At 39.5% G+C, this 17,109-nt stretch overlaps 1 protein-coding gene across 2 annotated transcripts in view; it reads left to right on the top strand.

The window, feature by feature from the left end:
- Positions 1 to 16,092, top strand: part of PARP4 (poly(ADP-ribose) polymerase family member 4) — a 52,537-nt gene extending 36,445 nt beyond the window's left edge. For both annotated transcript variants that reach the window (XM_068930292.1, XM_068930293.1), the window contains 10 exons: positions 3,387 to 3,557; positions 3,979 to 4,059; positions 5,751 to 5,831; positions 6,655 to 6,750; positions 8,842 to 8,991; positions 10,272 to 10,949; positions 11,438 to 11,536; positions 13,715 to 13,817; positions 14,715 to 14,847; positions 15,465 to 16,092. In XM_068930292.1, coding sequence (XP_068786393.1) covers positions 3,387 to 3,557; positions 3,979 to 4,059; positions 5,751 to 5,831; positions 6,655 to 6,750; positions 8,842 to 8,991; positions 10,272 to 10,949; positions 11,438 to 11,536; positions 13,715 to 13,817; positions 14,715 to 14,847; positions 15,465 to 15,615 — 1,743 coding nt within the window. In that variant the 3' untranslated portion in view covers positions 15,616 to 16,092. The remainder of the gene's footprint in view (positions 1 to 3,386; positions 3,558 to 3,978; positions 4,060 to 5,750; positions 5,832 to 6,654; positions 6,751 to 8,841; positions 8,992 to 10,271; positions 10,950 to 11,437; positions 11,537 to 13,714; positions 13,818 to 14,714; positions 14,848 to 15,464) is intronic.
- The last annotated feature ends 1,017 nt before the right edge of the window (positions 16,093 to 17,109 follow it).

Here is a 17,109-nt window from a genome sequence, read left to right as displayed (position 1 = left end):
ACTTCTGTTGTGTCTCACAGTCTACCTACAACATTGCCCTTGCTATAGTGATGAAGACTGTAGTAATCATGTTCTGTAACTTCTGATGGTTAACTCTTGATGCGTCTGTAATTTTCAAATAATCCAGGACCCCATGTGTAATGCTTTTCAGGCTCTCTGTATAGTTATATTTCTACAGCTCTACCTCATGCATCAAGTCTGCCCACTTCTAGGACAATGTTAGTAGAGAATGGGCAGCAGCGGGGCTGGTATCTGGCCTGTACTTCAGTTTTTGGCTAGCGGGGAAGGATCAGCCCATAAGATTTTCCCTCTTGCTATTCTGGCTGTCATTTGAGTGATATATGCAGAACTATCCAGAGCAGGCAGTGGTACTAACAAACAAAGAAGGTCTGGTTGGAGATATGAAGGTTGGGGGCAGCCTTGGCTGCAGTGACCATGAGATGGTGGAGTTCAGGATCCTACGAGGAGGGAGCAGGGCAGTAAGCAGGATCGCCACCCTGGACTTCAGGAGAGCTAACTTTGGCCTCTTCAGGAACCTACTTGGAGGAATCTCATGGAAGGGGGGTCCAAGAGAGCTGCTTAATATTCAAGCATCACTCCCTCCAGGCTCAAGATTGGTGCATCCTTCTGAGTAAGAAGTCCAGCAAAGCGGGCAGGAGACCTGCATGGATGAGCAAGGAACTCCTGGCAAAACTCAGAAGAAGGAAGTACACAGAATGTGGAAAAGGGGACAGGCCACTTGGGAGGAATACAGGGACGTTGTCAGAGCGTGCAGGGATGCGACAAGGAAGGCTAAGGCCCAGTTGGAATTAAATCTGGCAAGGGATGTCAAGGACACTTTTGAAGGGCTTCTTCAAATACATCAGTACATCCCCAAGGAAGACTAGGGAAAACGTGGGCCCGCTGCTGAATGGGGCGGGTGCCCTGGTGACGAAGGATACAGAGAAGGCAGAGTTCCTGAATGCCTCTTTGCTTCAGTCTGTACTGCTAAGGCCAGTCCTCGGGAATTCCAGACCCTGGGGACAAGACAAAGTCTGGAGAAAGGAAGACTCTCCCTTGGTGGAGGAGGATCAGGTTAGAGATCATTTGTCCAAACCTGACATCTATAAATCCATGGGCCCCGACGGGATGCACCTATGAGTGCTGAGGGAGCTGGTGGACATCATTGCTAGGCCACTCTCCATCATCTTGGAAAGGTCCTGGAGATCAGGAGAGGTGCCTGAGGACAGGAAGAAAGCCAACATCCTTGTGAATAACAATGTTCAGGTCTGAACCATCTGTTATAAATGACTATCGGGTGCCAACGAACAACAACTAAGGCACAGGATTTGCCTAAGACGCAAGTCATGTATTAAGGCTGTATCAAAAGTTTTCTTTAAATACAGTAGTAACAAAAGGAAGACTAGGAGACGGTCTGGAGAAAGACTTTCCTGTGGGGTGTGGGGGTGGGAATCACTTAAGCAAACTTGACATCCACAAGTTCATGGGCCCTGATGGGATGCACCCACGAGTGCTGAGGGAGCTGGTGGACATCATTGCTAGGCCACTCTCCATCATCTTGGAAAGGTCCTGGAGAACAGGAGAGGTGCCTGAGGACTGGAAGAAAGCCATTGTCACCCCAGTCTTCCAGAAGGGCAAGAAGGAGGAGCCAGGAAACTACCGGCCTGTCAGCCTCACCTCCATCCCTGGAAAAAAGTGATGGAAGAGCTCATCCTGGAGGTTGTCACTAAGCACATGGAGGACAAGAAGGTGATCCGGAGTAGTCAGCACGGATTCACCAAAGGGAAATCCTGCTTGACCAATGTGATAGCCTCTCTGATGGAATGAGTGGCTGGGTAGATGAGGGCAGAGCAGTGGATGTTGTCTCCCTGGACTTCAGCAAGGCTTTGGACACTGTCTCCCATCACATCCTCCTAGGTAAGCTCAGGAAGTGTGGGTTGGATGAGTGGACAGTGAGGTGAATTGAGAACTGGCTGGATGGCTGAGCTCTGAGGGTTGTGTTCAGTGGCACAGAGTCTAGCTGGAGGCCTGGAGCTAGCGGTGTCCCCCAGGGGTCAGTCCTGGGTCCAGAGTCCTGTTCAATGTATTCATCGATGACCTGGATGAAGGGACAGCGTGCACCCTCAGCAAGTTGGCTGATGATACTAAACCGGGGGGGGGGGGGGGGGAGGGGAGAGTTACTGACACAGCAGAAGACTGTGCTGCCATTCAGAGGGAGCTGGAGAGGCTGGAGAGGTGGGTGCAGAGGAACCTCCTGAAGTTCAACAAAGGCAAGTGCAGGGTCCTGCACCTCGGGAGGAATAACCCCATGCACCAGTACAGGCTGGGGCCTGACCTGTTGGAAAGTAGCTCTGCAGAGAAGGAGCTGGGAGTGCTGGTGGACAACAAGTTGACCATGAGCCAGCAATGCGCTGGTAGGGCCAATGGTCTCCTGGGGTGCATTAGGCAGAGTGTTGCCAGCAGGTGGAGGGAGGTGATCCTGCCCCTCTCCTCAGCCCTGGGGAGGCCTCACCTGGAGTACTGTGTCCAATTCTGGGCTCCCCAGGACAAGACAGACATGGCACTCCTGGAGAAAGTCCAGTGGAGGGCTACGAAGATGATTAGGGGACTGGAGCACCTCTCTTATGAGGAAAGGCTGAGGGAGCTGGGCCTGTTTAGCCTGGAGAAGAGAAGACTGAGGTGGGGGGGGAATCTCATCAATGTGTACGAGTATCTGAAGGGAGGGTGTCGAGAGGATGGGGCCAGACTCTTCTCCGTGGTGCCCAGTGACAGGACAAGAGGCAACGGACACAAACGGCAACACAGGAAGTTCCGTCTGAACATGAGGAAAAACCTTCTGTGCTGTGAGGGTGACCGAGCACTGGCCCAGGCTGCCCAGAGAGCTAGTGGAGTCTCCTTCGCTGGAGATATTCAAAACCTGCCTGGACGCGATCCTGGGCAATGTGCTCTAGAGGACCCTGCTTGAGCAGGGGGGTTGGACTAGATGATCTCCACAGGTCCCTTCCAACCATGGCCATTCTGTGATTCTGTGAGATGTACAGTACTGCTCATATATCTGAGCTGACACTTAGGAGATGGTGTTATATTGTATGCCATATTCCCTAGCCTTCTTGGCAACCTTGATGAATACCTTGTATTTCACGTTTCAGTTTTCACTTAAAAGGAATCTTGTTATTCCAGAAGCCAGTGCAATAATGGCTGAGTAAGCATCCTTATTACCTCCAAATGTTAGGTTCATTTTCACCAGTAGTGTCTGGTTTGTTTTACTTGCAAGGAAAAAGAGAGGAAAAAAATAGTTCCATTCACATGGGAAAATGCATTATTTTTGTACTGAAAGATTATTTTATTTTGAAAGCTGAGTTAATTTGTTTTGTGTCTTTACACAGATACAGAGCCAGGTATCTAGAATATTTTCTCCAGGATGCAGTTCTGTTTCTATTAAATGGCAACAGTTTGATACAAATGCACCAGAGCCAATGCAAGCTCCTGCTCAAATACAGTCTTTATTTAACAATGAGAGGCTTCTTGTCTATGGATTCGTCCCTCACTGTACTCAGGTAAAGACTGGGATACACATTCTCTTTACTGGATAGAAATTCACATATAAGGGGTCTTTTGCAATCTTGTTATATTGTATTAGGTACCCTTTATGTGAAATGCACTTACCTTCCTTATTTTCACTGCTAAATCTAATTAAGTAACTGCTTAAATACCGTTATTAGTCCTCACTAGAGGAGGAGTATCTTCAATATGTGATCGTTACCGGCATATCAGACAGGATTTCTTTATTTGTGACTATCCCCTTGCTGTAAGGGAGAAATGTTTTTAAACCTAGACATCCAGAGACTCACAGATTTGAGTTATAGTCACACTTCTGGAAGCAGAATAACATGCATATGTGCAAATAATACAAAATAAGAGAGAGAGAGAGAAGGAAACAGTTTGGGTTTTTTTTGTTTTTTTTTTTTTTCCTTTTAGGCCACTTTAAGCACAGTAATAAAGGATGAAGAGCTACAAACAATGGTATCAACTACTGAACTACAGAAGACAACGGGAACAGTGAGTTTGGCCAACATTATTTGTACATGCCATACTGAGACAAGCTGCTTTAAACTACTGCATACTTTTGTGCCCTTCTGAAAGGATTGAATACCCCTGTCTTCAGCAGCTCTTGAACTTTTTTGCTTCTGATGAACAGTCCTTCAGCCTTCAGACTTGCAAAAGGAAACCTTTTTACATAGGAGAAGTCTCACCTTTCTCTGCGCTTTCTAATCAAAAACTCATGCTTCTCAGCATGAGAATAGGAATGTGCTTCTTCTTATTCTGGCAAGTCGTTTGGGCTCCAGCTTTACCCTTGGGTTGACTGTTGTTCTTTAGGTGACCTCTGTGAAGAAGCAGCTGTAGCATTCCCTTTCCAGTCTTAAATTGTTGTTATATGGAACATCTTGTCCCCAGTCTGCTATCCCTAGAAATGTAGGGGAAAAGGGACTTAAAAGTGTTACTAGCCTTTCTGCTGCTTCGGTAACAGTGAAGTAACTTCAGAATCTTTGTACATAGGAAAGTACAGCACCCATCTTGAAAAGGTACAGTTTGAAAGAACCACTTCTTTATTCTAACAGATGTCCTTTGGTAATAATTTTGGTATGACTCTCACCCTGTGCCCACTCAGGAAAGCGGATTTGTTTTGAAATAGAAATGACATTGTTCCTTACTTAATGTAATCCACTTTGGAAGCTGCTGTGGTGGTTTCCATGGACGAGCCCTTGTACGGACAAGTGAAACCAGCAGGCAGAGGCAATGTATTTGTATGTTTCAAAACTCCATAACAATTTTTTCTTTTTTCTTTTCCTCTTAATTCATGTATTGTACCTTCAGATACAGGTCAGACTCCCTTTCTCCAGGGTACCTTGTGTCCCCAGAATTGTGTTTTCTTCTTTGAGTTTTCTGTAAATTCCAGGTGCAATTTAAAAAATTAAAAAAAAAATAAAATTTTTTGAAAGCTGTTATTTGAACAGGCAAAAATAAAAATTAGACCCAGAAAGACATTGTTAATCCTTTATGCTTTTGGTGGACTCTGAGAATTCCTACCCGTTACTTTTTGAGATGAATTGGCAAAAGAAACTACTGCATATGGGGTTTCCTTCAGAAGTGGCTCTCTTCAGCATCTGTCATGTTCTTCCAAAAAAGAGCCCGTAGAAATGTCCAGGCGATTGGTATTGGAGTATAGCTGGACTATATCATGTTACCTCCACAGTGCACGTTCTCTGTTAGCTTTAACGTACTACAGAGACTGAAATTGTTTTCCTTTTATATGAAAGACAGGTTCAGTATCAAAAAGTAGTTGTTAGTTAATACAATTCAGTATTTCCTCTTTGTTCATACCACCCCTCAGGTCAAAAATGATTTGATTGTGGTAGACTTTGAGTTAAGCGTTCTGGGCTCACTTCATTTTCCCCCTCCCTCCAAATTCTGTGTTTTTATGGGCAGGATTCATTTACCTGTCCTCAGCTATCTAAGTGATAGTGAAGATGTGAGTATCTTTTAGTTTAGCTAAAGTTAAGTAAATTAAAACGACCTTAGGTGCAGGTTGTGATTGTTTTTTAAATGGAAAATGTAGCTTGTCACTTAGAAAATGGGATGCTGGGTAAATATAGAAGCTAACTGCATGAAGCTGGACCTCGTAAATAAAAGGAAGAGTTTAAAAAAAAACAATTGCTACTCTTTCAACATCACCTTTGTTCCTTTTCTAGGTGCTGCACAAACTCACAGCAAGAGCTTTCATTAGGGACTATGAAGATGGGATTCTTCATGAAAATGAAACAGAACATGAGGTTTGATCTGAAAGAAAAAGTATACATTTAAAATGTGAGGTAGCAAATGATTCAGTGGAATAGAGAAGGTGTGGGTTTTTTTGTTTGGTTGAGGTTTTTTTGGTTTTTTGCTTTGCTAAACATAACTAGAAAGTTGCAATACCATTTTAAGGTTAAAATCACCATATAGTAATATATTTTTCCCTCCCAAGTATGATTTGGAAGAATTTTGGGCCAGTCTGTCTTCCTCCCCATTGTAAGAACATCCTCTATTGGGATAACATGCGCATACTTTTCCTAATCTGCGCTCTGTCATTGCAGGCTTTTGTTGGCTCTTCTTTCCCTGTGACATGGTAATGCTTTAGTTTCTTGAAGACTGAAATGTTTTAGTCCAACGAGAGCTCTTAGTTTTTATGTAAGATGGAAGATAATGACCTCTGTTTTACAGATAGCCTTAAGGATTTGATGATCTCTTAAAAATTGGCTTTTAGCTGGCTGAAAATTTACAAAATTAATTTTGTCGCCATCTTAGTTTATTTGAGACTTCAGACCAGTGCTTCTTATAAGAATTGTTGATACAGCTTCCTGTTCCACTATGAGAAGCATAGAACCAAAAGAAGTCTATAATTGGAGAAAATGCATGTTCCTGCCCAAAGCTGAGTGAGGGAGTAGGGAAAGTTAGAGGGAGTAGAATGTTAGGCAGGCTAGTATATTCATACAAGTTCTTCCTTTTACATCTCCCTGTTTAAAGTGTGTAAGTGTGTTTATAGGTACGTGTTCAGTTTTGACATCAGTATTTCTTTTAGCTGATCGTATCTTTTTTTTCATTTAATATTTAATCTAGATGAAGAAACAAATCTTGAAAAACATGATTATTCATCTCAGCTTGGAGAACTCAATTATAACCCAGTTTACAAGTTTTGTTGCAGTTGAGAAAAGGGTATGTGTTGTTTTAAAATATCTTGTTCCCACTGGATTCTCTTTCACAAGATTCTAAATTCTGTACCCTTATAGACATCAAAAAGAGTCTTTCCTTTTGCTGAACAATGTTCACTTTTTACAGTAGAGCTGAAACTATGATTTTTTTTTTTTTTGCAATGGTTTTGGTTTCTTTTGCAGCACAGCAAGTTATTTTCCTTTTGAAATATCTTTTCCATCTCTTATCTTGCTTGTTCTCATGTTACAGTCAAGCCTTGCCAATCTATGTGTTCCAGTTGTGATTTGCCACAGGAGGCTGTATTTCGTTACAGCGCTGCAGACAGGTCAAGGGCAAGGCTGAGAGTCTTTGATCCTCCTTGGTGTGTGAGCCACAGAACAACCCTTCCTCATTTAAAAAAAAGTAAAGATGTCAAAATATAGCAAGGTAGCCGCTCTGGCTGTGGATTGCTGAAGAAATGGATTTTGTATTGGCAAAAGTCATTCCGAGGGAGCCTGTGTCAGGGTGGAAGTCACAAGGAAATTAAGACCTTGAAAAATGTATCTTCTAATGCTACGATAACCTACGGAACTCTTTGTATTGTTTTCATCATTAGAACAGTGGTAGGAAAAACATAAGCTTTTCGGCAAAAGGAAAGAAATACGTGTAATAGTAATCTTGAAATTCCAGAGGTTGCATAAAGAGTTTTCAAATGGAAAGCAATATCATAATAAGTTAGATGGTCAGTAAGAGTAAGCATAAGATGTGGCCCAGAGAATGGGAATTGATCTCACAAATGTGTGTGTATACATTTAGCAGTAAATCATTCATGTTTGTCTTTCTTTCATAGTGGAAATAAATACATGTTTCAAGAGCTTGATTCATCTCGTCCTGAAGTTAGATATCTAACAGATGCTCAGAGATCCTCAGATCTTTTTCTCACCACTGACCGTAGGGGGATCCATAGTCACTATTGCAGATACCATTAGCTATATGACCTCTCGCAGACTGATGAATAATATCGCTTTTCAAGAAAAATTTAAATCACAGTATCTGAATGTTATATTTAGAGTGCTATAATAGAAAACTGGGATAAAGCAAGCAAAGATCACTGCTGTCGTTACCTGCCGATTTTGACAAAGTTGACGTGCGTGACGTCTGCTTAGTAATGGTGAATTTCAGTGACGCTTTCAGAGCCTTCACAGTAGTGAGAAGAAGGGAACCCAGCTGAGTCAATTTAAATATCCTAGCCTGTAGTGTACCACAAGGAATATTAAGAGGTAAAAAAATCTTGCAGATTATGAAGAGAATATTTGTGTGATTTCGTAAAGCAGTTGTTTACCAGTGTCAACAGATGATTATTTGTCCTTCTGATTTTTAGATTTTTTTTTTTTATAAATTATTTAGAAAATTGAGTTTCCCCTTACATATATGATGTTTCTCAGAGAATAGACTTCTACAAATGTTCTATATTTGAATTATGTCTGGAAATATAATAGCTGTAATCTCATCGCTAATCTAGGATGACCTTTTTGATCCAATGTGAGAAACCATTGCAAACCTTTTAGGGCAGAAGCCTCTATGCATAACACAGAGAAATATCTAAACTGGCCCGTTCAGCATGGTACTGTATTATGCTGTGTAATGTGTTGTTTTATGTGATTTTACAGAATGCAACATATTTTAAGAGCAACTATAATAATGCTTACATTTACTTTCTTTTAAAGTGCACTTACAGGATACTGACAAAAAGTACTGTGTAAGATTTAGATTTTGAGTATTACCAACCTGGATTTGAACAATTTGTATGTACGAGTATGTACCCTTGACATTAAGGTCCACCTTCATATTTTATGTGAATCTATTTATCAAGAATATGTTGTCCCTGAATATAGTCAAGAGTATAAAGTTACATGTACTGTATATTTGCATACACAGAGTATTTTTAGTGTACTGCTTCAGCTGTCTATTCCTTGTTTTCAACCTATTTCCAACTTACAAAGGAAAAAATACACCATCTCAGGAGGGAAATTTCTGGCATAACAGCTATCACATCTAAGAATTAAAAACTGAAGAGAGTTTTCTAGTTAGTAACTTTTATCTGTTTTAATTTAGGATGCTAATGAAATTTGTTCTGCTGATGTTCCAAACGTCCTGGAAATTATAGCTCAGGAAGATGTAGATTTTTTACCTTACATGGATTGGGAGGAAAAATCAACAGAATCTGGCTTCTTGTTTTCCGAAAGTTACGGCTTTGGCAGCCCGGTAACTACATTTGATTTGTGTTCTTATTGGTAACTTTTTTGGTTTGTTATCCAGTTGTGGTGCTGTACTGTATGTGATAACATTTAGTAGTAATTCATGAAGTCCGTTCAGTTTTTAAGGAAGATCAAGCTTTTGCTCCATAACTAAGTCCCCACTAGCAGGGGGACACAGCCAAAGCAAAGAGATAACTGGAGATGGGAGGTAAGCATGACTGAAAGAAGGGGAAATATTGCTGATGTGCAATGGGACAGTTTCTGTTGAGAATCTGTAGCCCAGAGTAAATGAAATGTGGAAAGGCAGGCTTACTTTGGGGAAAGGAGGAATTACAAAGAACCCTTTAATAAGGGACCCCATGGGGAGATGGGAGGCAATAAGAGAAAGTTGAACAAAGAAACTAGGATGTTTGCTGGCTATGATCGCTCTTGACTATGGAAACCACAAGAGATGGCTGAATCAGTTATCCAGCAGGTATAATTTTGTCAGCCTGTGGAGTCATAATGAGTTAAAGTTTTACATCTACAAATTTTACGCAGGTGACTCGAATCACTGTTTGTCTACTAAATTATGTTGTGCGTGAAGATGATGTACACTTAAAATGACTGAGGAACATAGTCTTAACTGGAGTCTGTAATGTATTGAGATTGTCGACTACATAGAACTGTCCCTGGGTGTGGCTATTATAACTTAGATGAACTCATATAAAGCGATTTTTCCCTGTCTTCTGGCCCAAGAATTCCCAGGGAGTAGAGTGTATAGACATCTACATTGGCTTATGGTGGCAATATAGCCCAGGCTCACTAGCTTGTAGGCAGTGGCTGCTGTACCTCGTCTGGTACATGTACCAGAATTGCTGTACATCATGTGGACTTCCCAGCTTGAGTCAGCGTAAGCAGTATCCATGTTTCACTTTGTGTAGATCTGTCCTCTGTATACGTGTAGATCTATCCTCTGTATATGTTCAATGGCATTGTGCAATGGAACTTCTTTTGGCTCCTAATCATCATGATGCTGATGATTGTCATTTTCGTCATTTTTGTGTAAATAATGTGAAATAACTCCCTGCTCATGTTTTGTCAGAGACAAATGTTACTCCACATTTGGCCAATGTAAGGTAGACTGTGATAAGAATTTTTTAGTTTAACTGGTATTTTACTTTCCTTCTGAACCTATGAATGACAGTATAATTATACTGTGCATAATAAATACAGTTTTGATTAAAAAGAGGAAAATGTGCCACTAACTCTAGAATTATTTTGTTTCCTTGTAAATTCCCTAAACAGGTTTGTTTTGCAGAAGGAGCTGATGTTTGTTCAAATGCTTTCATAAGTGGGAGGGATGAACCTAAAAGCTTTGAATTTCAGGCCGAAAAAGAAGTTCTTGTTTTTCAAGAGAGCATCTCACCAAAAATGATGGGAGGACAGAGCTTTGCAAATGTTCCTGAACTTGATAGTCTCAATTTTGAGACAAATTTGGGTTTTTTTGATGACTTCACAAAGGGGAGATCTTCAGGAACAAGGTCATCTTCGCCAGATGACGTTCATCATCTGCATGCTGGTGAAGCTTTCTCCTTATTTGTTTTTGAATCTGAGGCCAAAGCAAAAACTGCTCAGACTTGTAGAAGATCACATAAGAAGAAGTCACACCGTTCTCTGGATGCCCCTAAGCTTCTCTCTCTCTCTTCTCCTCCAAGTCTTCCTCCATTTTCTGAACAGCATCGTTATTTTCCTGTTGCTCAGGTACAGAGTTCTGGAATATTTAGTTCACCTACTCCTCCAGGCACAACTTCTGAAAAGACTAATTTTGAAAAACTAGTTATTCCCAGATTTCCTCTTTTACAAGCTTGTGGAATAGCATCGTTACCAGGGGCACTGCTCCCACTAGGGAGTCCACAAAGTGCAGTAGTTTGGCATGGTGTTACGGCTGCTGAAGAAGGATTTACTGGAGGAGTTAAGGATGTCGTAAGTCTTTTATTAGGATTCTTTTATATGGAGGATGCTACACATGTTGTACTGAGATCCAGCTTACATTAAGCTAAGAGGTGCCTTAAATATTTGTATTTCAAGATTCATGGATATACAGCCAAAAAAAAACCACTATAAAGCAGGTAGTAAGGGTGCTTTCCAGTTCAAGAATTCTGAACTTGAAATACAGACTTTTTTTTTAACTGTTCTTTTTAAAGTGATAAATATATGGTCTGAAATCTGCCACCCGTTCCTTACCAGCACGATAATATTAATAGGCAACTTTTAAATGGGAACTACTTTGTGTCATGAAGTAGTAGCTGCATGGATAGTGATAGAATTAGATTTTATTATTTATAAAAATTTATAAATAATATAGTATTTTATAATATATAGATAATATATACCTATAGCTATTTAAATATAAATAAAACTTATACATAAAGATAATTCATAAAAAATAATTTCTTCTTATGTTTGTTCAGGAAAAAGTAGAGTGTTCTATAACAACCCAGAAAGAGTTCATTAAACAAAAACCCTTTGCTTCTGTAAACTGGAATGAAATTTTTGACCTCCAAAATCAGGTACAGTAACCATTTGTGCTTTTCTTAAAAATAAGATACAAGTAGAAGGAAAAATTATCTTTATTTCAGTCCTGTCCTGAGATAAACATTTTTTAAATGCCTTTTTTTTTTCCTGTGCTTTATAAACTGATTTCGCAAAGTGCGTGATGAGATCAAAATCATGCTAACTTTTGTTGCTATCGTGGGCAACCCAAAAACGGATGCTTAAGGAACAGTGTAAAATCAGGGCCAACACGTAGTGTGATGCATCTTCAGAAGCTTCTTACAGCCTCCATCAGTTTGGAGCTTGAGGACTTCCTGAGGCAAGTGTAAGAACACTTGGTGGAAGCTAAGTCCAAGTACTAAGGAAGTGCTAAGTAAGTAAATGCATCTCCAGAGTACATGTCTCTGAGATTTCATTACTGAGCGATAGCAAATATTGCACATTATGCAAGAAAGTAAGAAGTAGCTGGGCTTTAGGTGACTGGACTGAGCGATGTTGCAGCAGGACCCCCTTTCCAGTGGGCAATCAGATCAGCTGCTAGGAGACCGGAATTAAACGGTACTATCAAGAATCCTGCACGTAGGAATCACAGCACAAATGTGTGCTTGGGCCAAGCAGGTAACGTTAGCAAGCGAACTTTTGCCTTGCTGTTTCGGTATACCCCTTGTGGTGGGAGAAGTCCCCATTTTGCATAACTGACCACCTGCCAATTTCTCAAGCTTACCAAATCAGGGGTATGCAGTGAGGAGGTGAGCAATAATCAGAGAGTAGGTTATACAGTAAATATCTGTAAGTAATAAACAGAAGGAAGTTTAGGGGAGTATTATCTGATCCAACTGAAGAAGCTGCCATGGGATGCCTTCAGTGGAGACTCCTGTCACTTCTGGGCAGAGGCACCTAGTGGTTTGTTGAATTCCCTTGTGCTCTGAGTGTCCCCTATGCACCAGATCCAATAAAGGCTTCCAGCTGCCTCATCTTCCAGTACCTTTGTGCAAGAGAGGACATCTAGTATGTGTGTCCTCATGCCTTTTTGTCCTTTTTGTCTTTTTTTTTTTTTTTTAAACACAATGCTCTGCTTCCGCCGTGAGTAATTATCTTTGCTTTATTTTACGTATAAGGTTTCAATGTGAAAGTAGGGAATTACTGCATCAAGAAGATGCACATGTTTGTCCTGTATTTCTGACAGGAGATTCCATCAAATAACTTCTAAATACTGAACTATTACCACATGCCACGCAGAAAGATACTAAGTAATATTCATGTGACCAACTCTTGTGGGATTCAACTCCCAAAGCACGCCTCAAGATTTCCTGTCCTTTTCAACAGAATTGCCTATTGTTGAGCTTTAGAAAGAAAAAAAGTTTCCAATAAGCTATAGTTTTTTTTTACGCTAGTTAGGTATAATATTCCAATAGAATCTCACTTTTTAGATAATTAGATGTATAGTACCTAAATAGGTATTTTAAATCATATATTATTTTTAAAATACCTTAAATGAATCTGTAAATTATTTATGCCTGCAGATTAAGCTGATAGGACAGAGTTCCAGAAGGCTGAACCTATTAAGTATTTGACATTAAATAATAAGTAGTTGAAGAAGTAGTTGAATCCTGTTGAAAGCCTGACTTCCCTCTGGTTTGAGATGAGCGAACTGTTTAGCAAATAATTTTAATCCATCAGAGTTCTCTGATTTTTTTGAAAGGGGAAGTCAGATAAAATAGGATTGATTTTGGTAATGTTGTGTTTAACAACATGAATAGTAAACAATAATTTCATAGAGACTGTATTTCTAGCAGAGCTCTTTTACTGTTCATTTGGGATTAGAGGAATGCTCATTTTTGAGCACCTTTTAAAAATAGTTTTTCAGAAAGAATTTGCCTGAAATGAATTTTGACTAGGTTAATGTTGTCATTGTGCTTACTTTGTATGTGAGTGATTTGTGAATGACTCTGAGGGTTTTTTACAAGACAGGCTAGCTATAGCAATCCAGGTCAATTGCAAACTTTCAATGTATCAAATGCTTTTGACGTTTAATATTTGAATCACTTAAGTTGATCGTGTGGATTTCAGCTTGTGAGTTTTTGTAAGCTTTTTGATTATTTTTGAATAATTTTTCTGTCTGTTATTTTATTCCTATCAAATACGTTTTGAGTGTCGTGAATCTTGGCTTATCCATATCTTTGTTTATTCCATAGGATGGCTCTTGGAATCTCAGTCCACAGTTGGGAAAAATCTTGAAATTTGATGTTGATTATTTAATTAATGACTTCCTTATTGGAAAAGGCATTCAGTCACTTGGTAAATAATTCTCTCTCATTTAAAAATCAGTAAATTGCATCACTTTTCATATTTTTAGGTGTAATTACGCTGTATGTCTAGAGGAACTTTTGCTAAGGTATGCCCAGAATTTAAATGGATCTCTAACTTAAATTGTTCCACAAGGATCTAGTTTTAATAATACAATTTCTTCTCAACTTCTCTGACAATATAGTGTCCCGATTGCTAAGGACATCTCCGGTAGGAATATGGGGAGGATGTGAGATAACTGGCACAGTGGTAGAGGTTCTTTTGTCTCAGTTACTGTATCTGCTATATTAAAGTATTAAAGTCTAATTGGATAAGAAAAAGGAAGGAAAGTCTCTCCTAGGAGAGAGACTGAGACTGCGTCTGCTTTTCACACTTCAAATACTATGAATAGTATTTATATAATTCTGTTCCTCCACCACTGTCTCCAGCATGCAGTATACATTCTGCTTATACACACTTTGCCTGCAGTTCCATTCTGTATGTTGTAGCTCTTTGCTGTCAGCAGATAGTTTTGTTGTTTTGGTTTTTTTTTTTAAATAAAGTTTTCTTTCAGAGTTATTAGAGGACGCAATGCTTCATCAAAGGACAAAAGTCTTACAAGTTTTCCATTATTGTATGCCTTAAAATCAAAGGAGATTACAACCAAAGCAAACACAAACTGCAGAAATCCCAAGAGAGCGTTACCAAGTTTAAGTTTGAAAGCCAGGAGCATGTCTTCCAAATCAGTAATGTGAATACTGGTGATAGTAGTGATGGTATAGTCAAACAATTAAGCAGTATCAGGACAACTTCTGTGTTAAAATGCTACAGAGTACTTTGTGGAAAGTACTTTTTCTGCTGAGGAGATCTTTTAAATAGGAATACTACTTCCCTTCTCTTGTTCCTTAGGTCACAATGGAAAAGAAAAGATACTGCAGTTGATTGCTACTCTTCTTGTGCTACAGTTCATACGTTGCTCGCAGCAACTGAAAGGGATAGTCTTCAAATCACTGATGAAACTGGATGATTTATCAACCTCAAGGTGTGCTTTTGAATATGGTCTCATAATTTAATGTACTAATATTTCAACATACAGAAGATTATTATGGAAAGTCAATGACTATGCTACAGCATATGGCTTAGAAAAGGGAATGGAAAATATTAATGATATTGGTGGCATATGGCCTCTTCTAAGAGGATGGATGAAGGAGGGAATGCTTTACAAAATGTTTGCAAAATGTTCAGGATCTTGCCCAGCTGAGTTTGGGATACTTTTAAGGATGGAGATTCCACCACTTTTCTGGGCAATTTGTGCCAGTGTTTAACTACACTTATTTTGGAAATTAGGAAGAAAAAAGTCTATCAGACTTTTCCTTAATGTAACTTGTGTCTGTTGAACCTTACCCTTTGTAGTCTTTCATAAGTCTACATACTTTCCATGTGGAAGCTGCCGAAAAGATCCGGGGGGGGGGGGGGCAGGGGGCAGGCAGGCGAGGGGAGGAACAGATTTTTCTATATCAGATATTATATACAGGCTGGCTTGTTGTGCTCTAGATAATTTTCTCTTTCAAATGACTGTAGTTAGAAGAAAATGTCTTTTTGCTTCTTTGGGGGATTTACAAGATTTTTATTATAATAAAGCTTTATTTCGACCCACAGTGTTGTTCATTGGGCTTTTGAGTTGATCAAGAAAGCAGTAGAGTGGGTAAGAAGAGTGGACAGACGGTTTCCAGCTATTTGCTATCGACTTGAACTTGGGAAGGACTGGGATTCTGCCACCAAGAACATATTGGGTATCCAGTTTAACTAGCATCAATTCTCTATCTTATTAAAATATTTAATCACATCACAATTCTTTAAGATTAAACAGCAGTTAGCTTTCCTTGCAATATTGCATAAAATGTTTTAAATGAAGACATTTGATCCTCTATTATTGTTGAACAATAATTTTCGTTAGGCTTCAATTAAAGGTATGGAGATAAGGAATTTTCTAATAAGTCTTAATTGTATGTATGTAGTATTTTAGTAGGAGTAAACTTATCTGTAACTCCGTTGAATACCTGAATTAATTATTTGACATTAATCTCTGTGGTGCACTGCACATTATTAGTGCTTTTATAATGTCTTGGATGTCTTGATTTCTTCCAAACTCTTATATACTTCAGTAATGGTACTGTGTAAATAAAGTGTAATGTAATAGCAACTCAATTGAAAAATACTGCAGTGCATGTTTGGACAGGTATTAGAATGTCGTTAAGGAAGAAGTAATAAATGTCTTTGTAACGTATCAGTGTTTTCAATTGGTTTTGTAACTCATTCAGGATGCCTTGAAATATAAACAGCAGAACAGTTACTTTTCTCCTGCACTGCTTTTCTTACCAGTCATAGGTCAATTTTGTGAATACATAGGTCAGTTCTGGAGAATGAACGGGGTCCCTCTCTATTCTGCTGTTACTCTGTATTCTGATTTTATCCCAAGAAAAAAGCTGACTGACTAACGTTATTTCAAACCGGGCCAAATACTGAAGCCTAGTAACAAAACTACAGTAAAAGTGATTTAATTTAATGTACTTCTTGCCAGGTGTTTAAATGGACATCTGAATATCTTCTAGATTAACAGCTGTGCAGAATGATAGCCTGGTACTTTGTGGTCTGAGGAACTTCAGCTAGGGACTTGGTACAATTGCAGGCACTGAGGCCGGATCAAGTGTGTACGGCGCATACTCTTCTGTTGTTTGTCCAACCATTTCTTGAAAATACTCAAGCAGCAGATTCAACAGCCACCATGGGTAGCATGTTACCTTGCCCTAGGAAACATGAAGTGGTTTCCAGCAATAATAGAGCAACAAACTGCAATCTCCTTCATAGGTGTTTTCATGAGAAGTTAAGCATTGCTTAATATCTCCAGTGGGTGGAGTAGATAAACTTGATCCTGCGTAAGTACAGGCAGTTGCTAAGAAGAGATCCTGAGATCCTTCTATTCTACAATGCTTTGAATCCTTGTTTTCACATCTGTAAATAATGAAAGAGTTGCATTGCACTTTTTTTGAAAAGGAAGAGGATATCTGTGTCTTAAGACCTAGAAAGACTCCTGAATTTATACAATGATAGACCAGCTTCTAAATCTGCTGTTAAGTCTTTGGTCAACTGATGACTGAGTCACCTTAGAAAGGGAGCATTGGCAAAAATCTGAATGAAAGATTTTTTTTTCCCCTTCATTGCCGTTAAATTACTTAAATAGTGACACCTTGCATTTTCACTGTTGTAGCAATGCAGCCTGTACAGGCGCTTTCAGAGTGCATAC

The sequence above is a fragment of the Struthio camelus genome, chromosome 1 (assembly GCF_040807025.1).
Source record: "Struthio camelus isolate bStrCam1 chromosome 1, bStrCam1.hap1, whole genome shotgun sequence".
Lineage (NCBI taxonomy): Eukaryota > Metazoa > Chordata > Aves > Struthioniformes > Struthionidae > Struthio > Struthio camelus.
This window is presented reverse-complemented; position numbering and strand designations above follow the sequence as displayed.